At 42.6% G+C, this 26623-nt stretch overlaps 1 protein-coding gene across 2 annotated transcripts; it reads right to left on the reverse strand.

The window, feature by feature from the left end:
- Positions 1-105: 105 nt before the first annotated feature.
- On the reverse strand, positions 106-26530 carry CDPF1 (cysteine rich DPF motif domain containing 1). Of its 2 annotated transcripts, XM_074901781.1 has the most exons (5): positions 26449-26530; positions 26005-26142; positions 14616-14739; positions 12299-12410; positions 106-6541 (listed from the first exon to the last, which is right to left on the reverse strand). In XM_074901781.1, exons 2-5 carry the CDS (start codon positions 26021-26023, stop codon positions 6392-6394), a joined length of 405 nt encoding a protein of 134 aa, XP_074757882.1. In that variant the 5' UTR covers positions 26024-26142; positions 26449-26530; the 3' UTR covers positions 106-6391. The 2 variants fall into 2 exon arrangements, with proteins under 2 accessions (XP_074757882.1, XP_074757883.1); XM_074901782.1 differs by lacking the exon at positions 26449-26530 and having other exon boundaries at positions 14616-14735; positions 26005-26135.
- Between the last annotated feature and the right edge of the window lie 93 nt (positions 26531-26623).

Here is a 26623-nt window from a genome sequence, read left to right on the forward strand (position 1 = left end):
GAGGAAGAGCTATAATCCCCAAATTGAGTTAATATTTTTAATATTTTAACTCAAGTTCACCAGTATGGAAGACAGCTTATAGAACTAAGTTCATCTTTGCTTTACAGGGCAGTAGTTTGTTTTCCTTAAAAGCCTGAAAGAGAGCTGAAACGAGCTATATTCTGTTAGTACTCCATTTCTGATATTTTCTGAGGAGCTGACTCGTGGCTTACTAGAAATAATGTGTATTCAGGATTATTTCCTGCTACCTGCACTGATCTGCAGTTTTTAGAGATGTATTTTAAAATACGTTATTTGAGTGCAAAACAGTGTTGAAATGCCACTATTGGCTTTTGTATCGCAGTGTTCCCTTTGCAATTTTATGTAGAGATGAACTCGGAATCTGTGTGTAGGGGTTGCACGTCCTGTGATTCAGGTGTGACAGTCTGTGCCTACAGCATTCCTGCTAATGAATCCTGATGTAGGAACAAAGTTAACTTTGAAAGGTAAACCTTTTATTGTGCTGTAGTCAAAACAAAGCAACTAGCACAAGCACAGTATGTTATAAATATGCCAGCAATGATTTACACTTAGTGCGTTTTATTTGTAATAGATCAAATTTTTATTTCCCCGGATTGCTCCAACTTGAAATTTTCACTTGATCGGTGTCACCATGAGGTGTATTACCTACTAAGTTTGTGTCGTATTTGTAAAAGCTCTTTCCTTTTAAAAGACTTTCCTATGGTAACCTACAGCTACTTCTTTTCTTAATTTCACAGGCAGCAAAGAAAAAAACCTGTAAAAGGTACTAACAGATATGTCACTTTACACTGTAAATACACGATACCAACTCATTGTTCGCTAAACCCATCCTAGGGCGAGGGTGTGTCCTTTTGTTTTTTTCTAATGTGCTCACAGGTTGGGGTTTTTTTTAAATCTCTTCTGGCTTCTGAAGCTGTTTGGGGTTTTTCTTTATTGTGTTAGTCGCTATTCTGTCGTCAGATTCCATTGCAAGGATGTTTCAAAACAGAATTCCTATTGCAAGGACCTCAATTTCAGATGAGCTGCCTCTGCCCAGGGGATAGGCTGCATGCACAGATTAATCAGATTACAGGCTGAGCCTTAAATAGGGAATGCAAGATCAAGCATAAGGTACTTAAAGTTGGTTTTAAGGATTCTGGTGTATTTTCTCAGGTTGGACATGCAGGTACAGTAATCGCTACTGTGGAAAAGACACCTTGCGATCAATGCAAGAAGTTTCATGGCGTTCTTTACTCTTGATAGGAAAAAAATAAAAAAAAAAAATTGGTGGTATGGGAAAATACCAGCTGAAATACTGGCAACGTGCACGTACCGCGTTCTGCTGTGTAGGAGTCTGATCATTCAAAATCTGTTTGTGATGTGCAACAGGAACTGCAAGAAGGTTAGCAAACTTTCTGGTGGATGATTCATATGCGAATAACCCCGCCGAGCGCCGTTGCAATCCACGCTTCTTCCTCCCCCCGGCCCGTTCTAGGTCCGTTCTGCCCGGCGGTAGCGCGGGGTTGCCTCCATGGAGGGGCCGTGCTTTGCCCTTCTGTTGGCACCAGAGGGGTTGGCCGTGGCCTGGGCACGTTGGGGCCGGGATCTCCAGGCCCTCATCAGTGGCACCGTTGTGGCAGGCGCTTCCCTGTCGTGGTTTTATTGTTTTGTTTTTGCAGGCAGAGGGAGGGAGCTGCCTCTGATCCAACCCTTCAGCCCTCTCCCCTGGGAAATGAAACCTGTGGGATAGGGTGAAGCCATGGCTCCATCTCAGGAGCTTTTTCACAAATACTTCCCCTCTTTCAGAAGTGGAAGAGCATCGATGGCTTCAGTTATTCCATTAGCAACAACAAATCTTAACTGTTTTAATATGATGGATTTTAACAAGAAACCCCCTGCCCCGAACTGTCTTGACAAAAAAGTCTGTTTTATCAGCTTCTCAGATGAGCTGCGTTTCATATTGCTCCTGCTATTTCACAGCTTTTACAAACGATTGCTCTGAATTTTCTTTAGGGATGTAACACAACAGTATTATTACATCGTGATGTTAAAACCTTTTATCACGTCTCAAATTGTCTTGTTATCTGATATGACACAAAAAAGGGCACGTTTTTGTTAACGTTGCCAAACCCTAATCACTAGAGTTAACAAGTGTTTAATTAAATCAAGATATAAATATTAAAGAGAAAAAAAAAAAACACACAGGTAATTGTTTCCAGTCACCTATGTTTTTAGGAGTTTTTGGGTACGGAATTTACAAAGAGCAGACAGTTCTTGCAGGAAGTAGTCAAACCTAATTCTCATTGTTTCCCAGTAAAATACCACTAATTCAAGCCAAGTTCCCAAGTTTGTTTCTGTCAGAATAGTGCAAATCACATTTTCAGGAAAGAATGAAAGCCTGCTCTCACAGGGGTTTATAGGAAAGACAAAGTCTCTTGCACTTGTGAATGTCAAAATTACATATATTGAAATATGACGATGCCTTCTCAAATGTTACCAGTCTACTGATCTAGGATGAAAAAACTTGAACTAAACATTTTTCTTCTTTTTTTTACGTTCGGATTTTTTTTCCACTTCCTTTAATAATAAGAGGTTGAATTCATAGTGTTTGTAGAGGGACTGGTAGGAACCTATGTGCTTTAAAAAAAAAAAAAAATCATCCTTTAAGATTGAATGTAAACACAGTTAATTTGAAATATGGCTTTGCCTTAATGGTTTTTAAAAAAAATAAAGTATTTTTAAAATTGAATTTAATGACTTGTGCTGATCTTTTATTTCCAGGAAAGACTGTAATGTCATGATTCTGAGACAAACATACTTCTTCCCCTCTGGTGGCTGCCTCTTGTACGTTATCCAAAGCAGCTGCCAAGTCCTGACCGAGTCCCTTACTCAGGGACCGTGCACGCACGAGTAACTTTTATGTACAAGCAAGTAGTTCTGTTCTGTGCTCTTGTACAACCACTTACAATCTCACCTGATAGCCTGTGTCAATGTTTGCAGAAGCAGGGCCTGGGCCTGGGCACGGTGACACCCGTTGCTCCCTCTGCGGTAGTACCAGTGGCCTGAGCGTGTGTTTTGTGCTCCTCTAGTGTAATTAAGAACTTGAATGATTTTGCCTTAACCTGATTTGCCTTAATTTGGTATACAAAGCTCTGCTTCTGAAAACACTTAGCTGCTTAACTTTATACCAGGGAGTAATCGTGCTCATTTTTAGTTGTGAACAAGAGTGGATTAAGCAACCTTTGGTGCAATTGGTGCCCAGATATTTTTTTGGGTTAGCATCCAGCATCTGTTAACAAATTGTATTAAGTATGTTTACTACATAGTAAGATGTGCCTATTGCAAGGATGTTTTAAAGGTGGAACGATATTTGAAGCATCATTAAAGTGCTGATGCTTACAGATTTACTGCTAGGCACACCTTTTAAATGAGGAATGTGTAACGTGTATGTATATGTTATATATATAATAGATATTTGTATCTATATTTCATCAGTTTGTTTGCTGACCCACCATCCTGCTGGTCCTTCCATCCCCGTTGTCTCTATGACCAGGTTGAGACATTTGTTGAACTCAACAAGCACTGAATTCACTTCTACATGACAGGGAACATACTAGCTGATTTGATGAGCGTGGCTTCGGTTCAATCAGTTGGGAGGATATGTCACAGATAATTGTTTTCCTTCGAGGCTCTGTGGAGTTATTAAGCTGGTAAAAGAGTGCTAAAGCAAAAATTACAGCAGAGGATAATCACGTTTCTTCATTGGCTGTGCTCAGCAGCACTGAAGCCTGATTTCTGAGCAGCAGAAAGTGCTCGGAGAACCTGATGAAACCGAACTGTGAAAGCTGTGCACATCTTGAGGTGTAGGCCTCACGGCTGTTAAGTTTGGGCGTGATGGCATTTGGTCTGTGAAATCAAGAGACACCAAAACATTATGGTACAGAGACCATCATGCTCATGTTCGGTGGGAATATGAGGATGTGGAATACACAAGTTTTAACAGCTGGGCACAGATAATAATCCTTTGTTATTCCAGGAAATATCCAACTGTATGTAGGTCAGCCACCGCCTTCTGAAGTGTGGACCAGAGGTGACAGAGCACACCTGACAGCACTGGGCTACTGAACTACTTAGTGGTACTTGCTAGAAGTACGGTTTTCATCACCAAAGAGGTACGTGTAACCAGGTGACTGTGAAGCAGAGAGGTATCCTTAACTTAGCTTTTTCTGTTGTACTCCAGATAAATAAATGAGCTGGGCTAGGCCAAATTAAAAATTGTGTAGTGACAGATTCTGCTCCCTTTTAATACTGAGTCTACGCCCCCTCCAGTTCAACTGAACAAGTACTTAAAGGTAGGGTCATTGCTGAGGGCTTTAAATGGTGGTGCTGTCATATGATGGCAAAGATAATGATTATAAATAAATGAGTTAACTGCATTTTTCTTAAAGGGAACAGAAGAGGTTGAAAAGGAGGAAAACAGCTCAGAGACACTAATCCTTCCCAGCCCGTGAGCAGGTGCATGTCCCAGTCTCAAGACAGACTTGCACATCATAAAACCAAAAGGCACGTTCCCATTCAGATGGGAACTTCACTAGCCAGGCTTCTGAGACCTGCTTTCAAGCTAAGAGTTAAGATACAACCTCTTGCAAACATTGTGAAATACAGGAAATGAAAAAGTTTTAGAAAGACACTGGTATAAACACAGTATGTGATCTCACACAACTATGATGCTTTTTGTCAGCTTGATTGTAGACTAGTTTTAAGATGGAAAAGTACTGTGATTCTCTTTTGTTCTCTTTACAGTTGTGCTTTTAGCATAGGGTGTGCCTCTGTTATTTGTACAGAGCAGATAGATAGACTACAGCTTTTATAAGTTGGTGTGTCTAATACGAAACTGAAATTTAACACCACCCATTTTAAATAAGTTTAATATCACTTTCTTTGAAAATGTAGTCTCTTTACTGCAAAAAGGTATCCGAAGTGTTGACTTCTAACGTGTATCTTTTTGTCCACAATTAAAGATGTCTGTGTACTCTGTCTTCAAAGCACCTAGAACTTGAAAAGGGTACTAACAGGTCCATTATTGCTCCTCTAGTAACTGTAAGAAATTCCAGTCCTCAACAGAGGACACCAATATCCTAGGCTCAGAAAAAAAATAGAAAAATTTTAGGACACTCAAACATCCTAAAGAACTAAAACTCATTGAAGTAATGTTGATTTCTTTTAACAGACACATGGTTTGTTCTACTAAAGTTTAGATGCTGACACAGGACAAATGACATGGATGGAAGTGTTGAGAAAACAGGAGATATTAACCAAGGCATTAACAGGTTCTGAACCAATGACCAAAAAAAGCTTGAGTAAATAATGTGATGTAGTGATTAGGAGCATTCTAGACATATCCTTCAGGTGTGTGACTAAGTGGTTTTACATATAAATGCCACCTAAATCTTCCTTGTAATTAAGACAAAGTCAACACAGATAATTGAGAGCTAATTTTTGATCTAAAACTGCTGTTGCCTTAACAATTCTTTTACCCTTTTTTGACTAAAACTATGTTTCTGAAATCCCTACTCTAGCTGCAGTTTAATTGCCCAGTTCAGGAAGGCATTGAGCTTATTAACTGATGTGTAAGTGAAAAGGAAGTCATCTGTACTTGTAAAGCATAAACTAGGTGTGTTAATGGTGCTCTCCTGTGGCTGTATTGACATGGACTGCAAGATTGAGTGGAAAGGGACTGCAAGTGCAAGTGAATTCTAAGTATTTTTTTTATTATTATTATTATTATTATATTGGTATTAGAAGAGCACCTACCTTCAGAAGTCAATACTGTCACACTGCTGAGATTATAATTTTGAAGAATCTAGATATTTCTATGGGTATCTGTGACTTAAAACAGACTTCAAAATAAAGCTTGGAATTCCTTGCCTACTGTAATCTTACCAGGACAGCACTGTCAGGTTAACAATTGGTTTATACTTTCTTGGATGCATACGGAACTAAGCCAGATAAATCTGTCTCTGGTTTTCTTAACGCTGCCGGAGTGTCAAGAACAATACAAATCATGAAAATAACAAATGTGAAAACCTGGACGTGGTTCCTATGCTATAGGCTGTTTAGTTTTTTCCTCCATGCATTTTCCGCGGTGACAAGAGGCCCGTCTGTCTGTCCTTCTGGCTCTTCCACACCTCGCGGCCGTACGGCTGGCACCGCAGCGGCTGCGTGGTGATGCCTGAAGCCAAGCCTGTTGTAAGGAAATGCGTTGCTGTGTTCCGTAGAGTGAGCTGAGGAAGGTTATTATTGCTCCTTTAAAAGGAGCAACATGATAAGTCTCCAAAAGGAGAATGGAGAAACCCCACCCAAAGAACTGTCTCTCTTGGTCCTTCAGTATTTATGTTCTTCTATCCATTTTTTTACCGGGGAAGGATTTTTGTTGGGGCTTTTTTTTACCCATATCTTCTTGTATTTCCAAAGGAAAGGCCTTTAGGTTTTCATTCACACAGGGGAGGCAGAACCTTTTGGAGTAGAAGAGACTACATTCCTGTAAAGAAAATAGTATTATTAGCAGGATATACAAAATGGCACTGCTTGAGTTCCACTCTCATTAAACCACATTTACATTTAGAATTCTTCTAAATTAAATTCTTCTTCTAGGTTGAAATATTCCAGTAACTTTGCTTCTTCCTATTCAATAATCCCAACAATCCTAGCATCTGGTTAGAGCTAACTGGGCGAAAAATAAAAACGGGGTCTATAACAATCGCTAACCAAATCAACTATCATGTTGCTCCTTTTAAAGAAGCGACCTTCATCAGCTCACTGCTACAGAGAACAGTAACAGATTTCCTTATAACTGGCTTGTCCTTCAAGCATCATTTATGGTTCTCCTGGCATGATTACTAAATTCCAAACAGGATTTAATGGGTAAGCTGAAGCTGGTGTTGCTGATGGATTATTCTTGGGGAGTTAAACATGAATAAAACCATCAGTATGGATGGATCAGGACATCTTTTGGGGAGTAATGGATTCCACGGGGTTTACCCATATAGTGAAGTTTTCCTCTAAAGCTAACTCTTAGATTATGAAGATTTCTCCCTCCTGGGAGGATCTTACAAGTTCCTGCACTGGTATGTGAGACCTGAAGTCTCAGAACGCTCTTCCTCACCAATCTCTGCAAAAATGGCCTAAAGGCCAACACAAGCACAAAGAACATAGGCCTCACAGACTTCAGTTGCTGCTTTTTCTGTAACTCCCCCCAAAACTACTCTTCTTTCTATAAATTTGTGTCCTTGTATTGCTCTAGGAGAATACTAAATAACACAGAGGTGTCCAATAACGAGAACAGTTTAGATTAATTTAATTTGGCTGGGACTATTCAACTGAGATTTCAGCCATTACCCACTTTTACCTTGACTTATGGTATCAGTTACTTGCTGATTAAAAACATACATGGTACTAAAGCTTGAGCTGATGTCTCTTCTCTGACTTGTTGATGGTAAAATATAAAAAACTGTCGTGCACTAAGAAGGTATTTTCTCTGCTCTTGAAGCCACTATGATCTGACATGTTTCATTCACACTTGGTTTGCTTAGCAAGTGTTACAGACCCGGTATTTGTTTTTCAGCCAGTTAGCTCTAACCAGATGTTAGTTATTGAATAGCAAGAAGTAAAACTGATGGAATATTTTAATCTATTTGCAGTACAGAGTTTGGACAACTGGAAGAGAAGCTTATTAATGTATTAGTCCTTTGCCCCGCGGCGAGACTGAAGTCCGTGGTTCTTCTGGCGTGCTGATCACTGAATTCCAAGTAGGATTTAATGGGTAAGCTGGAGCTGGTGTTGCTGATGGATTATTCTTGGGGATTTAAGCATGAATAAAGACATCAGTTTAGATGGATCAGGACATCTTTTGGGGAGTAATGGATTCCATGCATTTTACCTAAACAGCAGTTTTCCTCTTGCCATGCTCTGTTGGGGCTGGCCTTTCTCTGGGGGCTGGCTTGGAGATTTCTGTGTTCCTGTTCTTGCTTTTGTTTCCCATGTCACTGTCTGAACTTCAGCAGTAGGTTCAGCAGATTATTATATCAAAATCACAATCAGCCTGCTTCTGTGTGACTTTGAAGCCTGAGGAACTCAGGCTCTTCCTCTATTGTCCTTCTCTGCCCTGCCTGGTGCCTTCATGTTCGGAGCTAGTGTGAGGCCTTGGTGTCTGCAAAGCCCTGAAACTGGATTTCAGTTGCACAACCTCCAGAGCCTATTGTTTTTTGTCTCTTGGTATCCTTAATACTTTAAGCTGCCAATTAAAAAGGGAAGATTAGAGTTTAAGTTGGGCCTCTATTCTCGTTTGTGCTGCAGAACGGCACACAGCTCCCCCCACGTTGAGGTTAAGTTCATGGCTCCACTGTGATGGATGCTGAACCCCTGGGCAATGGCAAAGGAGGGGAGAGAGAGGCTTTTCTGCAGAGGGGGAACTCTGATGCTAAGATGCAGCTCCTCACAGACATACAGGTGCTCAAATTGCATTCTTTTAGCTGAAATGAATTGCCAACTTTTGGCAATGGAACTTAGGCAACTCATGAACATGAACCCTTGCACACCTGGGCGCTGGGTTCACACACCCTTTAGTCCTCTCAGTTGTGGGATTATTCAGCCTAGCTGTTGCTTTAAAGCCCTATGAATTACACTTATTATGTATAGTCAAGCCCTTCTCTGATCGTTATCCTGATAGAGTTCTGTGTTTAATCGGATAATTCTTTAATATGCTTCACCCCTTCCATGACCAAGGCAAGAGGGGGCCATTTCAATTTCAAACTTAACAGTCCAATTCAGGCAAAAGTGAGCTGCCCCAGTATGCTGCCAGAGTTTATTTCTGTTTTGACATGGATCACATCTGAAAGTAATATACACAGGGATAGTATCTTTACCGCACTTGTAAAGGAAACTCTACGTAAAGGAAAGGTTCTGCCTAACTGTGTCCAGGCCTGACCCCGTATGACTGAAAGCTGAGTGGAAAGTAGCTGTAGTATTATGTTTATCACTTAATACCTACAATCGTGTCCAAGGTCAGCTTCTGCTGAGGTAAGCCATAAGGGATGAAATTTGCTCCCTTTCCTCCTTTCTTCTCCAAAAGCCATTTATTTTCTTTTCCTATGTTTAGTAAGAGTTGCAATAAAAGAAATAACCGTTTTAAATGACTAATGTGGGCAGATTATATCATTTCCTCTGCCCTTTTCTGAAAGGAAAACAGGAAGAAGGGCACTCGACCTTCCTAAGGACTTTTAACAGCGTTTTTATTCTCTTCCTTTTTGTGGGGTTTTGACATGTTTTAAGACGTTACAGAACAGAATTATTTCTGGTTGGACCAGAAATAACGGCACTTACCAATACACTGTGCTAAAGATTGGTTCAGTAGGGTGATGTACGCTGCAAGGTGACTGGAGTAAATTAAATGAGTGAGACTTAAGAGAGTATTTGAAGTGAGTTTATGAGCGTTATACAGACCAGTTGCTAAGTCTTGGCTTTCACTGGCACAGCAACTGTAAGGAAAGACACTTCAGCTAGCACGGATTGTCTCATGAAAATCTGATCTAAGCCTCCTTAGATACAAAAGCTAGCAAATTAAAGCTAATCCCTTTGCCAAATCTAAGGTCAGAAAAGTCTTTAGTTTTGCCACAGGTTAGTCTAATACTATTTTGAATTAACATAAAAATGAAAGCAACTTGTCACTGAAAACTTTCCATCAAACTGGTCCAGCTTCTTTGCCAGAGAGGCCCAAGAAAGCATGATTTTCTCCAGCTTCAAGTCTTACGTTGTAACATTATGGAAACAGCACAGGGCTGAGTTGGTTTACTTGGGTCAAACACAAGCAGGAACCAAAACCAATCCACAGAGATATTATCCTAACATTGGCTCTCTCTACTGCCTTGGATAAGTTTTTACTTCTCTGGACTTTTAATTTTCCCTTCATGAAAGAGGAATAGTATGTGTTTACCTGCTTTGTGGTGTGGGTGTTTAAAGCACTAATTATCATTTCTGCAGATCTTTTTCACTGTTACCTAAGCAGTATTGCTAAATACATTTTGAAACCATAGTTATATGTGTGATTCACTATCTGGCCTGGCCAGTTTGGTAAGAAATTTATTCTCAATTATTTACAATCAAGGTTTTGCTTTGAGTGATACCATCAGGGGAATCTTAAAGACTCAGATAACAAGAAGTCAATGATTGACATATTTCCACGATGAGGCAGGAATGTCAAAAAGATTAGAAGAGGCTTCTATTAGCTCACTGCTAATATCCTCTATATATTGCCATGCCCTAGATTAACTGAAACAATTAATCTTTTAAAAGAAAAAGCTCCACCTTCATTCAGAAATGCACACTGCGTGGAACGACACCGAGAGGCCGAAACGCTGTATTTCTGTCAGATTTAACTGTCAGACTTGGAATATCAGTTGAATCCTTCATAAATTCAAAATAATTCATTTGGGAATGAAAATAGCTAAATGTGCTCAAGTTTGCCCAAAATGTGTCTGAGTTGCTAATCCTCTGCTGTGAAAAAGGAGGGATAAACCTGATGTGTCAGGGCAGGAAGCAGCCTTGTAAACCCCAAACTATCTGACTGGCTGCACTCACCTCTTCCTCTGGCTGCACATGGGAGTGACTCAGCTGCCAGCCAAGACAGGGACATTGTCACTAGGAAGATCCTGCTCACCCACGAGCTTTTGTCTCAGCTTTGTCTCGAGCTACTTGGCTCTGGAAACTTGAGCCTAGTGATCAAAGATATAACCAGAGAGCACTGACTTCCAGGTAGTCCTCAGGTAGTTGCAGAAAGGAAAAACAAACCAAAACCTCAGCTGCAATCTCTAGCCTGACCTTTTGGTGATTTTTTTCACTCATTTAAGTGACAAAAGAGACTTCAGAAATAGAAAACAAACCCAATCAGGAGAAAGGTGCTATTGCACACTCCTCTTAGGACAGGGGACCAAATCCATCCTTGGTGCTAACTCCCTGCAAGTCAGAATAGCACCTAAACTTGTCCAAGTGTGCCAGTTTCCTTTTGACTGTGTCTGTCCAACCCTCTAAATTTTGTCAGTGTAATCTGACCCTTTGTTTTGCTCAAGAGAATTTCAAGTCCTCACACAGTAGCTGCCTGGCATTGGCATATGAGCTGCCTCAGCTGCCCTGATTATCTTGCCTCATGCCCTGAGGAGGCTGAAGATGTTACTTTGTCCCACCAGAACTATAACTGGCCACCAAACATGGAAAAAAAAAAAAAGTCTACATCTTCATAAAGTCTTTAGTTTTAAAACTCCCACTACTAGCTACCTGCAGTAAGGATCCCGTCACTGGAGCTGGCCCTTAAGCACTGCGATTACAGAATGGCCTGAAAAGGTGGAATTTGAAAACCAATAAAGCTGATGCTTAAGACCAAGGTGTGTTCTTGCTAATCGCTCATGCTATTAGCTGCACTCTAGATTTAAGCACCTGGAAAGGGCAGGCCAGGATCTGGCTGCTATTAGGTCAGTGGTGTCTGGTGTAATGAATACATGCTGTTGTCTGTGTAAATAACCAGGTGACATCTCGTGGGTTGAGTCGTGCACCAGTCCTGAGTCTCTTTCAACGACAAAACTGGCTTGTTGAGGGAAAGGAGTGGAACCTAAGTTTTCTTAATTCATTGTACTGCCTCAAAGAGCACAATACAGCCACTGGATGCTGGTAACTGTGTAGTAACTTGTCTTCATTTTTTGCTTTGAACTCACAGCAAACAAAGGGGCCAGTTCTGCACCGAGGAGTAGCACCAGCTGCTACTCAAATTTATTCTTCTTCAGAGAGCTATGATGGCATTGCACAACTCTTCTCCCTGCTCGCTTTCTACAGTAGCTTTTGGAAACAGGATAGCAGCTGCGGATGCGAACCTAACAATCCATGGACATTTATATTCCCTTTAAGAAAAAAAAAAAAAATCTGCTGTTGGTACAGTAAGATCTACTGAACCTTAAAGGTCTTGAAGTGATACGTGATCTCCCTTGCATTTCCTTGTGCTAGGAAAGTGGAAAAAAACACTCATTGTGTTTGTGAGGTTGGATTGTGCTTATCTGTAAATAGAACACTTAGAGTTGCTGAGCATTTTCATTTAATACAACGAGCTTTATCTGAGCAAATCCACAAGAACATACAATTAGCTTGCCTTTTTAAAAACAGGCTATTTGGGTTTTTGTTTGGTCTTTCTCTATCGGGTTGCCCAGAGTGGAACAAAAAGAAATTATTGAAGAAGCTTGTTTTGCTTGTTACTTACCGTCCCAACGCACACTGCTCTGCTACACAAACTGCAGTGAGACCCCAGGATGAGGAATCTGTCTTTGTCAGGGGTGAAAGGATCCTTTATGACATAGCTATCTTCCAAAAGCCTGTAAGAGAGTAATTTCAGGCTTTTAAGAGTCGATTTCACAGTGGGGGAGAGCTGACATGGGGAAATTGTGGAGGCTGAAAAAGTATGAGCCCTTTCTACTGGGTTTGCTCGGCCTGGTGTTGTACACGAGGCAATGTAGCAGCTGTGCAGCTCCCTTTCTCTTCAAAACCAACACTGTGGCTGCCCTCAGTCCTAGCCTGCACCTTCGATCTGTCTTCCAAAATTAGGGCAATTGATGATCCTCTCAACACTGTCTTACTAGGTTTTTCTCAGTGCTCTACCTTAAAGTATTTTTTTAATCTTTTGTTTTTATAACAGGCACTCCTTAGCACGGGCCAACTTCAGCACCTTGTCAAGTTATCATTTCGATTGCACAGCTTTAAATTAGAAGTTCTCTTCCAAAGCTGTGTGCGTGTGAGTAAAATAAAAAAGTTTTATTGCTCTTAGTTATGTGACTGCTGTAAAGCTAAGGTTCCCACCTCTTGGAAGTGGGAGCTGCTGGCACAGAGCATTGCAATGACCTGAGATATGCTTACTTCATATCACAGATTGTACTGCTTGCTCCAGGGTATTAAGGGAGTGCATTTATTAATAATTTGGCAACCTGCTTGGGAAAGACTAAGGCCTTATTCCTCCTGAGAGCTTCAGGCAAAGTATTACAGAAGTCAGCTGGGTGTCTGTCTGCACAGGGCACCCTGCAAGGCTGTCTTATTCTTGGATTTAAATCAAACTCGGATTCTGAAGTACTATGGAGTACAATATGTATTTAAAAGGTGTTCTGTTAACCCATACTGCCTTCTCCTTGGCTACATACACACACACACACGTGCATCTGTGAGTGTATTCCTTTTTCCTTTTCCTCTCCGCTCAAAAAATGATAAGGCTCAAGCCTTCCACTGTTAGGAAAGATCAGGCATCTTAATGCTGCAGATCACCTTGTCAACAAATCTCCTAGTATACAAAGACTGGATTACCCTTGCAAGATTCACAGCCTTAACGCAGTCATCATCAGTGCAGAGACTTGGCCATCACAAAGCCTCCATGGCTGGCATATTTTTCCCTGCAGCATTGCATTTAGGACATGTGAGTAGACCAGAAAGCAAATCAATAAATATAGCGTGTAAAGCTATTTCTTATATGCATGTCCTCAAGTGTTCTGCTTTGGCATTATTCTTTTGCTTTTTGAATCTCGCGATTCAAATAAAATGGAGATGTTAACACTGAGCTTGGATAACCTAAAGTTAAGATTCATGTTCAGCTTTGATTCAGACTCCTTAGGAATGGTCCGGAGCAAAGATGGGCCATTGTTTTCCTGTGTAGAAGAGGGAAAACCAGTAGCATTGTGGGATTTGGAATGATAAAAATACAGCTGCCCAGGGAAAACAACCTAAGCAGGTGATGACCAGCAGCTATTTCCATTTTATAAGAAACTGAGCAGTCTTAGTGGAGTGAAATGCTGAGTACATGCCTGACTTCCAGTTCCAGTGAGTTCCTAACCATGTTTGCCTGATGGGTTCATTGACCAGGGTGGCCTTAACGGAGCTACTCGTACATTTAAAGCTAAATGCTCTGTTTTATGGGGAGTTTAATGTCTGCAGACGAAGTTGTAACTGCATAGTTTCTGGTCAAACTTAGCAGAGATGGAAAAGGCTTCAGTCTCCTAAACTGTAAATATGTACTAAATTTCCCCACACTTTAATGTCAGATGATCTGCCAAAGAATTGTCTAATTTGTGCAAAAAAAGCATTGCTGTTCAAAACTCCACGTCCTGTCAAACAGCTCTTAAAAAGTGTTTTCACCACAAGTATTTAATTGATGCTGTGTTTACATGTTGCCCAGCTGACACAGCTGTGAGGAAAGGGCTATTCCCAGAAATGCTAAGCTGACAGTCAACAGTGTCCTAGTAAAAAAATAATGGTATAGGTAAACAGTAGGGTGGTCAGTGGGGTTAGGAAATAGGTTAAATACAAATCTTTGCGTGGTATTGAAGCAGGGCAGGAAAGTTGATTTTTTGTCTTTGCTATCAATGCTGACAACATTTAAAGCTTCTTCCCTCTGGAAAAAAAGTCACTTAAGTATTGAGCCTCCTATTCAGGGCCAACATGGCATGTTATTGGGTTTGTGCAGTGCACATCGTTCCACAGCAGAAGGCTTCTAATGCTCACAGCATAGATGAAGCCTGGAATATAAAAGACATACTTACACAATAGAGTGTGGGTTTGGTGGCTTCTGCCCGTAGTACGTGTACGGAGCTGTTAAGCTGCAGAGCTGACATGTGAACTCTCCTGTAGGCTGAACTTCTTTGGGAGCGTCCATCTTTAAGCTGCCTACAAGAAACAGAAATCTTTTAGCTCTAAAATGCAATATGGAGAACATGCCTGCAAGAAGATTAAACTGCTGTGGGACGTCTGGCTACGCAAATTAAAATCTAATGGAAAGCTGACTATTGCAAACCTCAATTAGGAAATCCTTTCTCCCAAATCTAGTTGGTTTCCCATGTGCCAGTTAGATTTCCCAATTTCTTAGATAGGTTTAGAAATTGCAGCCTGGGAGCCTAAATAAAAAGTTCACCTATTAATTTGGAACTTGATCCATAGAATTTAGTTAATGAAGTACATGGCTGTGATCTGGAAAACCCTTTGCTCAACCGAGGCCTACGCTCCCTAAATGCTTCCCAGGAAAGGACTCCCCACCTGCTGTGCAGAACCCCAATCCCGTTCTGCAACGCCTGTCTCCTCCCACAAACTGCAAATGGAGCCCTGAAAGGCTTTGGGACCCTGCTTGGTTGGCAGGTACCAGAAAGGTAGGTGTTGCAATGACTTCCTACATCTTTTTCTTTGCTACTGGTTCACCTTCAAATAGAGTTTTGGAAGCTTAACCCTGGCTCCCTGTCCTTATCTGGCTTCTTATGGAAATGAAGCTGATGCAACCACCCTGTGCCTCGATAGAGTGTTGGCCCATTCAAGCCACACAGGACAGAGGAGGAGGCACCTTTAAAAAATGTAGGTCCTGTCGTTACTGACTGTTAGTGATTTGTTATTGAGTTGATGGTTTTGGTGATTTTGATAAGGAATATTAGGACTAATCAATTAAATGGAATCTCACAGAAATATCATTTATTTATAAAAGATAGTGGTGTAATGTTTTAAGTAGTCATAGGGATGCTGTGTTTAAAATAACCATACAACCAGTTATGCTGCCAGACGAGGTACCACTGTTAGACTGTTTGGTAAGGATGATTTATTGCCCTGCAGACCGGTGTTCTGAAAGTTGTGAAAGGGCCTCGAAGCACATTAAAATCACAATGTGAGCCAAAGTCCTTGAGTCAGGGGTGTTGGAGGGTCTTTCTTTTAGGTCAGTAGTCCATGGTGGTCACAAAACCAGCCCCCTGACTCATTTCAGGACTCAAGTGTGTATGACAGGAAAGAGGTGGGAATAAGAAAATGAGTGATGGGAATTATCATGCTCATGTATGAGAATGTGATTGATATGTATGACTGTATCCTCTGTAATCAGCACGCTCCACGGGTTGGGTGTGTGTTGGTGGTGAGACGACTCCCCTGCACACCCGGCCGTTAATTAAGGAGTGTCTGCTTATCTGCATCAAACTGGTGTCGGTAAGTTCTTTTATCCCATTTTGGTGACACTATCACTTTTATGAAAATAGGCAGAAGAGGGAGACTCTGCTTCATCCTCATGGAGGATACCCATGTATTTCTATAAATCTGAGAATCTGCACATAAGAACACTAATGTCCATCTGTCTGAAAGACTTCAGACCCCCATTACAAAGGTGGATAACCTAAAGTTATATCAGTCACAAGATATAAAATGCAGGCAGCCGTGCTTCATCAGCCTTGGTGCTTACCAGATGACTTGTTTAAAATCTTGGCCATTGATTTACGTTACCCTTCACTAGTACCACTTTAGTTAAGGGTAACACCCCGAGTTTTCAGAAAGCACGGTGTGGTGATTATGCTTTTAGGACAGATTTTGGTACATGTGCATGATCAGATCAAACACAACTAACTGTGTGCCCGCCCCAAAGCTGCACCAATCCATGAATGAACTGTAATCTCTTGTTTGCAAATTGGGTATCTTTGCTCACCTGTACCATTTTCCTGAACAGACATATTTCACCTTGCAGTTAGAAAGAAACTCAAGCTTTTAGCTAAAAGCCCTCACGCTTTTCATGGCATGCAGTTTTCTAAGCTGACAGCTTTTTAAAGCAAAGCAGAGCTGGTGTCAAGCTGTGAGGAAGGTGAGCACAAGGAACTCGGATTTGGGCAACCACTCAGCAGTTAGGTTGTGTGTGCTCACAGCTGAGCAGATGCACAACCTGCCAAAGGACAGCAGGTCATTCCCACTCCTCTAGCTTTGCAGCCATACCCTTCCCCTGCAGAACTGATTCACAGAATCATCTCAGCTGAGAAAAACCCTGAAGCTCCTCCAGTCCAACCATGAACCTCACCCTGACCGTTCCCAACTCCCCCAGATCCCTCAGCGCTGGCTCAGCCCGACTCTTCAACCCCTCCAGGGATCCCGGGGACTCCCCCCTGCCCTGGGCAGCCCATTCCAACGCCCAACAGCCCCTTCTGCACAGAAATCCTTCCTCAGAGCCAGCCTGACCCTGCCCTGGGCAGCTTGAGGCCATTCCCTCGGGGCCTGGCGCTGGGGCCTTGGCTCCAGAGACTCATCCCCCCTCTCTGCACCCTCCTGGCAGGGAGTTGCAGAGGGCCAGGAGGTCTCCCCTCAGCCTCCTCTGCTCCAGACTGAACCCCCCCAGTTCCCCCAGCCGCTCCCCAGCAGACCTGTGCTCCAGACCCTGCCCCAGCTCCGTTGCCCTTCTCTGGCCACGCTCGAGTCATTCAATGGCCTTTTTGGGGTGAGGGGCCCAAAACTGAACCCACTCACCGAGGGGCGGCCTCCCCAGTGCCGAGCCCAGGGCTCAGATCCCTTCCCTGTCCCTGCTGGCCACGCCAGTGCTGACACAAGCCAGGATGCCATTGGCCTTCTTGGCCCCCTGGGCACACTGCTGGCTCCTGTTCAGCCAGCTTCAGTTCACTAAAGCCACGTCTCTATTTATGTTTTAGCTCAGCTCAGAGGTTTTCTTTGGGAACAAATTCCCTGATTGTCCCCACTTAACACACTTGGTTTGCACTGTGGAGTAGTCTGAAAGCACACAAACAGGACAACTTCAGATGAAACTAATCTGAAAGATGTGCTCCAGAAAAAAAGCACACCTAATGCACTCCAACCTGAATGCCCAGCTAAAGGCCATGCAGTCTACAGGCTAGGACCAGAGGTAACCTGAAACATACTGAAACATAGGGAAGCGGGCAGTTGGTATCCAACATCAAACACCTTGGTCTGTGGTTTCACTCCTCCTGCATCATGTTGGTTGCTAACATAGTAAAAAAACCCCAAAAAAACAAACCCACCTTTTTAAAAAAAAAAAAAAAATCTTCCAATGTCTTTTTTCCTCTTGTTTTAGGGAACTAAATGGGCTTGCAGAGGAATCCAACAACTGCTAACAGTAGTACAAGGTAAGAGGCGAAAACTGCACAGCGAGGAGAAAGGGAGGGTTGAGATGAGGGACCTGTATTTCCCTTTCAATGACAGTAAGCTGCTATTTCTGCACACCCTATGTGGTGAAACTGAATCCTTAAAGCCACATGCTGCTAAGGTGAATTAGGGGCAAGGTGAAGCAGAGTTGTGACTACTTGTCATCTAATGTTCCAGAAAAACAGGGAGCCCCAAGATCCTCGGAGTTTTCAGAAGCTTCATAACAGACACGCAGTTCAGAAAGCCCTAGCCTGTTAAATCCTGAAACTTAATTTTAGGAACAATCCCCCTTATCCCATCATTCCTTCACCACCAGCCTTTCCACTCATTCCTGGCATTTCAGTAGTACAGGGAGTTCTTCAAATGTGACACAAATGGGGTTGGACGCTGCTTTAATAAATAAATTCAACTTGTGAATACCTTAGGCAGCTACATTTTTTTGGAAGTGATGCAACCCTTGGGATATCATGTATTTTCCCTACCTCAGAGAGATGCTTGAGAGAATTTAATTAACTAAAATGCTTTCAGATTTTTCCGTTAAATATAAGGCATGTACGTTGCTAGCTATTTCTCCCTCTATATTAAAACTGGGGTTCTTCAAACTATACACAAACTCAACCAAGTCTGCTTTTTGAACCCTGCATTTTAGTATTACCAGATAAATCCCCCAGACATACCTAAATTTACCTTTTCTGTAGGTAGTCAGTAGCAATACCAAGACACCCACCCATCTGCAGGAGATTCAGTCCAGAACACTATGTGCACTTTTTTGCAATCATTCTTTTTTAAAAAGGGGAAATAATTAACCCCGCAAAGGTAGAGTACAGAAAGTCACTTGAATCAAATAGAGATGACTATCATGGTGTTATTTTCTTAAAAATAATGCAAAACACAAAGAACGACAACCACCAAAAAAAAAGGGTATTTATGGCAGGGAGGATCATAGACTTTGGAATGAACGTGTCCTGATTCCAAGTCAAAATAACAGCGCTGGGTTCAGAGCTGAAGTACGTTAGATATAGAAACACCTGCTCTCTTATAGACCACTGGCATGTAGAACAGAATCTGTTCAGTGACTTCCACTGGGAAGGAATGACATCTATGTACAAACAGATTTTTGGCTATGGCAGTTGAAAAGCATATGATCCTGCCTGCAAGGCACAGATGAATTTATGATGCTTTCCATTTTACTCCCACCTTACAAGTCACTGGTATCAGCTGTACCAAGTTTTGTCTCACTGGGAACATCATTTGTCCTGAGAGCTTGTCCACACAGCAGCACTTGGCAGCGTTAAGGTCACTAACTCAAGGTGTGAAGTTAATGAACAGATTACAGAGTGAATGCTCCCATTCAGAAATTTGTTATATAACAAAGTAAAGCTGTTTTCCTTCCGAAGAAAGAAATTCAATGGCCAATGTAACAAACTTTTCGTTTATGCATGTGCTTCACACCCTTAGTCTAAAGCAGCAAGCAGACAAGTCCCAAGATGCCTTCTCTCACAAAGCTTCTAGTACTTCCACAAAGCTCGTATGCAATCTTCGTCAGACAGCAAATGCACAGAAGCGATTCAGGGATGAAAGCAGAGTCGAGACAGGCACTGGTTTATGGGACAGTGAGCTCATCGGTTCGGGCCTATACACCACCTCAGCAAGATATAATACCTGCTATGATAACTGGGACAGCGTGACCACCTCCCCTCCAAGCAGGCATACAAAGCACGAGTGAGAACTTGTTTCTCTCTAACATACGAACAGCAGGATGAAGGATCTCTCGAGGAGATAGAAGTCTAAGGCACTGATCCCTTCATAATAATGACAGGCAAATTTGTGACCTCAAGTAACTCCAAACATCACCAGCTCTACCACTGCCTTTTACTCTTTTCCTTGAAAATTTTTGAAGCAGCATCGTGTCCCTGGAACATGTCAGATATCTGCCCGGCTGGCAGGTACTGAAGAAGTCTTTTAGAGTTGAATTCTGCCCAAGCGTTTGCCATTTTGGCTGGAAGCCGCATGGTACTTAAACACATACTTACTTAAAACACATGCATAGATCTTCTGAAAAGAACACAGCTACCCACACATGCTTGATTGCGAAGCAAACACTCAACTAGCACGCTCAGCAGAAACCTGCCAAGTCAAGCCCAGAACGCTGCAGGACGTGTGTGAGGTTGGCCCACGTGTCACGGCGAAAGGTAACGCACGCGGATGGGAATGCCATGCTCAGGAAATAATTGCAGTAAAAAGAAAAGTGTGGGTTAGATAGTGCTGTAAGAGTAGTTCTCCATGCTGCCTGTGACTGATACATGATACGGATGTGGGGAAATGGCTCTCAGTGCAGTTCTCTGGGGACTCCTAAAAACTTCAGGGCAGTTCTGCTCGGAGCATTCTGCTAACGCGCCTGGAAGGCATGCCAGAAATAATAAATCACCATTAAATTGTCAGGGTCAGTGGCAAAGGAGTGGCACAGATAAGTAATCTGATTTTCTTTGCTTCAAACCTCATTAGCACAAGTCTTTACAATGCATAGGTTAAACCCCTCTTAAAACTCCACAGGAGACTCATGTATTTCTGAGTCACTGATAAACTAGAGAAATGATACAAGAAACAATCTGCTACAAACAGACATGGGCTTTGATTTGAAAGGATGTCAGATAAAACCAACATTGGCACACCTTTAATCCTCTCCAATTAAAGCCTTGTTTCTTTTACCTGCCAAGATTTTCCTGCAGCATCCACTGTTGATGACGATGACCTATTAAAATAGTCACAGCTTGATTCTCGAGGGGAAGGAGCTCTCTCTTAATAGGAGGGTAGGAGCCACTGAGCTCATAGCCTGGTAAATGCCAAGTTATTCTGCAGTGTTTGGTGTGATGTAAATTTAAATATGCTTCGGCACCAGGAATGCACTCACCTCCTTCAGAAAAATGATCTGTTGCCTAACTGCTCAGATAATAGATGAAACAGCAGAACTTTCTCACTCACTAGTTAATCCCCAAGTGAACAACTGTCTCCCTCCAGTTCCTTCATGTTACAGCCCTAAAGGCACATTTAAGTCACCTGTTGGCTGCCTCCCTGCTCTACAGTTGAGGTGACTTAACTTGGGCCTCAGCATAACAAATTAGCCCAGGAATGCAATTTCACCAAGCGTGGTCAGTTTGGAACTTTTACCTTTATTACCTCTCCCAAAGATCACTCGATTGAACTAAACCTTGACTTGTTGCAGCAACTTCTCCCTTCGGGCCTGGGGGATAGTGCTGGTATTGCTCTGCTCTCCCTGCTCTGAAGGAATTCAGATCACTGCAGCACAGGAGCTGCCCTCTAGGTATGGGTCACACAGCAAGCCTCAAGCCCTGCTTTTTAACCACAGCTTCTGCAGATTCCCCGTGGCAGCAAGATAAACAGGTCATAGATGTGAAAGTGAGCGTGTTTTCTGAACAGTTGTAGGGAATGTTTGAACAGAGTGTGTCAGAAGAAAGAGAGAAGTAAATTAACAAGCAAATTAAAACCCTTCCTTAGGTAAAAAGGCTTTACCAACACAAGATGAATCTCAAAAAGGCACCTATTGATAAAACGCATGATTTATCAAAGCAGAGAAACCAACACTTAAAAAAAATCTAGCCCAAGTGCTCCTTACTTGAAGGTGGCAGGCAGCCAGCTCTGAGTCAGACAGCATTTCATAAGGAAGAACCTCAAATTAGGTGAGAATTTAACAGCTTCACACAGGAATGCTGCAGCAAAGGCATTACCCGGTATATACCACTGTCCTCTAGCGGAGACAAGGGCCCTGTACAGCCCAGCTCTCAGCAGCTGCCGGGAATCCTCGCTTCAGCACCTCAGCTCTTCAGAGGGATTCAGCTGTAAAAGCCCAGCGAAGTGGATCGCATGGTAAGACTGAACGACAGAAGAAAATAAAAGCCAACTGGCCAAGCGTGCATGGTGGAGGCCATCTCCACGTCTGGTGGCAGAGACACAGCGAAGGGTGGAACTCTGCTGTGTGACAGAACAAATGATCTTGGCAGAGGAGGGAGAATTATAGTGTCATTAGTTCCACCTTTCCTTCCCTCCCAAATTAATCTGTGTTCATGTCTGGTTTTCTGCTCAATCCTCCTCATTCCTCTTTCTTCTCTTCCAGCGAGCTTTCCTACGCAGAGCACAAAGCTTATCCATGATGCCATTCTACAACTCTATACATAAAATGGCCTAGAAATTGAAGGAAAGCAATGCAAGCTTGTTGCTCTTCTCACAGCACAGTTATAGGAACTTATCAGACAGGAGGGAACACGGGAGATCCAAACCCTGAAGCGTTCACTGATCAGTTCTGGATTACAGTTATTTCTTGCCAAAATAGAGAAACCAGACCTGAGGTCTGATTTCATTAAACCTCCCTTCTGATACAGCCACAGTAAGTGAGGATGCTACGGCCATATAGGCTACTGCCTGCCCTGAACTAATTTTGTCTTCCTTCCAAACTGTAGCTCCCTAGTATAGCTTTGTTGGATTAATATCCACAGTGGGGAAGAATAAATCAGTAAGGCTCTATTAATATTTAAGTGATGATGATGCCTTTTAACTTGTCTTTTAAGTTAAGGAGGGCCACACATGTACCACTGAAGGTATCAGCTTGGTTAAGCACAATCTAAACTTAGTGTAACACTTTCCACAAAGTCTAAAAATAGTAACACCAATATTTTGTGGAAATACAGGAGGAGAGGCTTTCAGAGGAGGTGTTTCAGGAAATAAGACACTGCAACTTGACATAATCCTGAAAGAAATAAATATAGCTTCAGTGATTTATCTCCCTACAGAAAGCAAAGTTGGTACTGTAAGGAAATACTCAGCCCCCACTACGTGGGGTTGCATGTTACACTGTCCTTGCTGTGACAGCTAATGCCCACTTTCCCCTGTGACCAGGGAGATGTTCAGAGTTAACGTACTTGGGGAAGAGAATTCTTTCCAGTAAAATGTGACTGAGTTAGGACTAAGTTTAAGCTGAGGACTGCATCATGATGTAAAGCAAAACCTTCATAGAGAAAACATAAAACTACTGGAGGGGTGGGGAGGTGTGGGGTAAAGAGTGTCAGCTTCAAACAGGTGTCATTTTGGTTTTGCCTCTTTGATTACAAATTACAGTGGAAATTAGTCCTTCAGTCAGGGGCTAGTGACTTCAAGACTTCCTGACTTACACGTATGTTGAATTCCTGTTTCCTAGCCATGCAGCAATATGAAATAACATGAATTCAGACAGGCACAAACACTGTGAATTTTTAGCATGTTTTCAGGTTAGTCTGTTTGTTTGCTCCTCTCAGAAAGACTTTGCCTCCCAACCATGACTTGGATTACTTTGCCTAAAAAATATGCGTGTACTAAGGCTGCACCTACTTCTTTCAAAACCTGATACTCTCAGGAAATAGGTATTAAGGCACAAGAAACACCTCCATAACCTTCTGTAGGACACAGAGGAATGACACTTGTTCTTAGACAGCTGGAAACATATTTTACCATGGACAGCCAGGCTATTTCTTTTGTGCATGCTCTGTAGTCTGCACAGCTTGTTCTCCAGAACATGTGTGCTTATGCTCTTCCCTTCCAGAAATTCTTTTGGACAAATTTAATGATCTGTTCATCGCAGGTAAAACAGAAAGAAGGCGGGTTTTTCACATGTGACAAATTTAATCACGGATGGAGACGTGTGGATCCTAGAATTCACTATAACCAGAGTGGACTGCTCCTACCTGGATCATATGCAAGGAGAGCTGACATGCAAAATCTTTGCAGTTCTGTCTTTTTGTCCAAGAAGCTCAAAATCCAGTAAGAATTAGCAGAATCCACAATGTGTCAGAGATATTTAAGCAACTTTCATTTGGCTTCAGCTGTCCATCTGTTCAGCAAGCATAGGTGGGTCTAAGATGTCACTGAGGTCCAAGAGGAGCTAATTAAGCAGCAGAGTTAATGGGGCCTTGATAGAAGTTTTACATGCTGTATGTTTATGTTGAGTTTTTTTAAAGTATTGGCTATAGCTATAGATGGATAAGGTTTAAGAATGCTGTGATGTTTGTTACAGATTAAAATGCATGTTCCCTTTTTGCACATACACGTATCTCTAAGTGATTAATTAGTAATAACTTTACTCAGTGTTAGGAAAGTTATGACAAAATTAATGAAGAGATGGGGAAGAAAGCTTAATGGAAAATTACTATTGCATGTAGTTAGAAGGAGACTTTACAGGTGGCAGCATGGTTCACGTGTTAGCTGGCCAGTAGAAAAGAAAACAGATCAAGTGAAAAATGCTTTCACCAGGCACTGAGAAAAAGAACATAAAATGCTCACTGACAACTCTCTTGCTTTATCTTGGCCTAAAAAGCAAAAAACCAAAGAATCCCAAACCATTGCAATCCCATAAGTAACTGATTCTTAATCCAAATCTCAGGCTTGTGCTTATCTGCTGGGAGTTTTGGGGCTCCTCACAGCTTTTTTGGTTTATTGATTTTTGTGCCAGTAAAAGCACTGCTTTAGCAAACAGGCCAATGCAAAGCTAAGGTACAGACTAGAAAGTTTAGCATCTCAACAAGCCTGGGGATTAAATCTCCATTTCAACTTAGGTTAGCAGCAGAAATCAAATCTTTTCCTACTATTATCATCGAATAAAACCCATCTTTGGTGAGAACACCTCTAGACAACCTCAGATTGCTGTGTCTGTGCAGAGTAAAACTTTCAGGGGATCCTCCACTGTTCTTGATGTAACCTTTCATATTTGTAGAGATCACAAATGTATATCTTTAGCAGAGTCAAGACATGAAGCGAGACAAGATACAAAGCTCTTGTTATAACAACTACTTTGCCCGGCAAATTTCTCCCTTTACGTGGGAAAATAAGGCATGAGGAAAACATGTTTAGCACGGGATTCAGAAGCATGAAGGCCTTAAATTTTATATAAAACATACCACTTCAATTGTAAGGATATAGTTAGTATAATGTCTTCATCTTACAATTAGTTTTGCTGATAAAAAGGGGTTCACATTAATACAACTTATAAACTATACCAATTAAGGGAAATTAATCAGTATCTTTGCACTGATATACTTGTAGTGGTCCCTCCAAAGTGGTATATTGGTAACATCATAGCAGGGGAAAAACCCTAATGGAAAAAAAAGGTAATCAATGCACAGACTGGTGAGTACTAGTACAACTAACTACTACTACATAAATCCAGTTCTTTGACTCACAGATGCCTGGAGATGGATGAGAGCTCAAGAGATTATTTAGTCCATCACGCCCAAGGCACAACTGGCTTTATTCCAATAGCATTTTGTATAGAGACTCCTACCAGCCCAAGTGCCTTAGAGACAAGTAATAGGTCAGCAGGCAAGTCTAGATTAAGCATGAAGGAAAGCCACAATTAACCTTCCTCCCTAGGCAGAGAGACTATTTCTAGCATCACTGAAATATGGAGATATTTCTTTGGGTTCTCAGAACCGTGGTACTCCATCTCTCATACATCTTGCAAACTTCCTACCACCCCTTATGTTTCAAGAGGAGTACCTGATTGTTTTCATGGCTCTACAGTCCTTTAAGCCCACAGCTGTGATCCCAACCTCACCTTGCTCAAGTGCAACCTCATACTGGAAACAAGGGTTTCCCCTAAATTCCCTAAAGCTTCTGCTTTGGGTATGTGCAAAGGCAGTGCCCCCCCCCAGCTCTGAACTTCCCTGGACTCCTCTCTCCAGTCCTCTTGGAGGCTGCATCCTTAAATCCTTAGTTCCAACCTTAAAGTCACCAAGTTCCTCAGAAAAAGTAATCTATGGCCACTACATTCTATCAAACAAAGAATATACATTAAAACCCATGCCTAGCAAAAAAAAAAAAAAAAAAAAAAAAAGCAGAAGCTTTGTCTCTGCAGTTTGAAGGGGAGGGTATCCCCCACTTGCTTTAGTTTACACTCCAGTGAGCCAGGCACTCTGGAGGCGCGATGTGCGGATTTTAAACCCTTCCCACTCCCAGCAAAGCAGGGTTTGGACTCGGCTCTCCCACCTCTGCAGCAAAGCTTCATCTGTTCGCTGTCTTCTGCGGTGAAGAAGCCCTGTGCTCTGCCTCCGCGGCCACAGACGAGCTGGGCTGGCTCCTGCCCTCAGGAGGTCTCTGGCCACCCGTCTTTCAGAGGCTTCCCGGCTGGTAAGGAGAAAATAAAAACCTTTTTTTTTTTTTTTTTTTTTTTCCCCAGATTGCAGACACGCAGCCTGCTGAAGAGATACATTAAAGATTAATCCTTTTTCTTTTTAATAATATTATTAGCGGCAGCCGTCCCCGCGCGCTCGGGTTTCCCGCGCAGGCCGCGCACCGGGGCCTGGCAGCCAAAAAAGGCCCAACACCCCCCCCCGCCCCCCCGCAAGCCCCTTTCCCCCGGAGAGGGGAGGGGAGGGCAAGGCCGCAGCCTGAACCCCCGGGCCCTGCCCACCCGAAGCCACCGGCACCCACCGGCGACCGGCACCCGCGGGCGGCGGCAGGCGGAGGGGCCGCTTCCGGGCTCCCCGCGCTGACGCCGCTGCCTCAGCGCCCGGCCCCGCCCGTCCTTACCTCCCTCCGGCCGCCCCGCTCCTTCCCGGAGAGGGGAGGGGCTGTGGGGCGGGGCCTTCCCGGGCACCTGCCGGTT

This window comes from Athene noctua, chromosome 3, assembly GCF_965140245.1.
Source record: "Athene noctua chromosome 3, bAthNoc1.hap1.1, whole genome shotgun sequence".
NCBI lineage: Eukaryota > Metazoa > Chordata > Aves > Strigiformes > Strigidae > Athene > Athene noctua.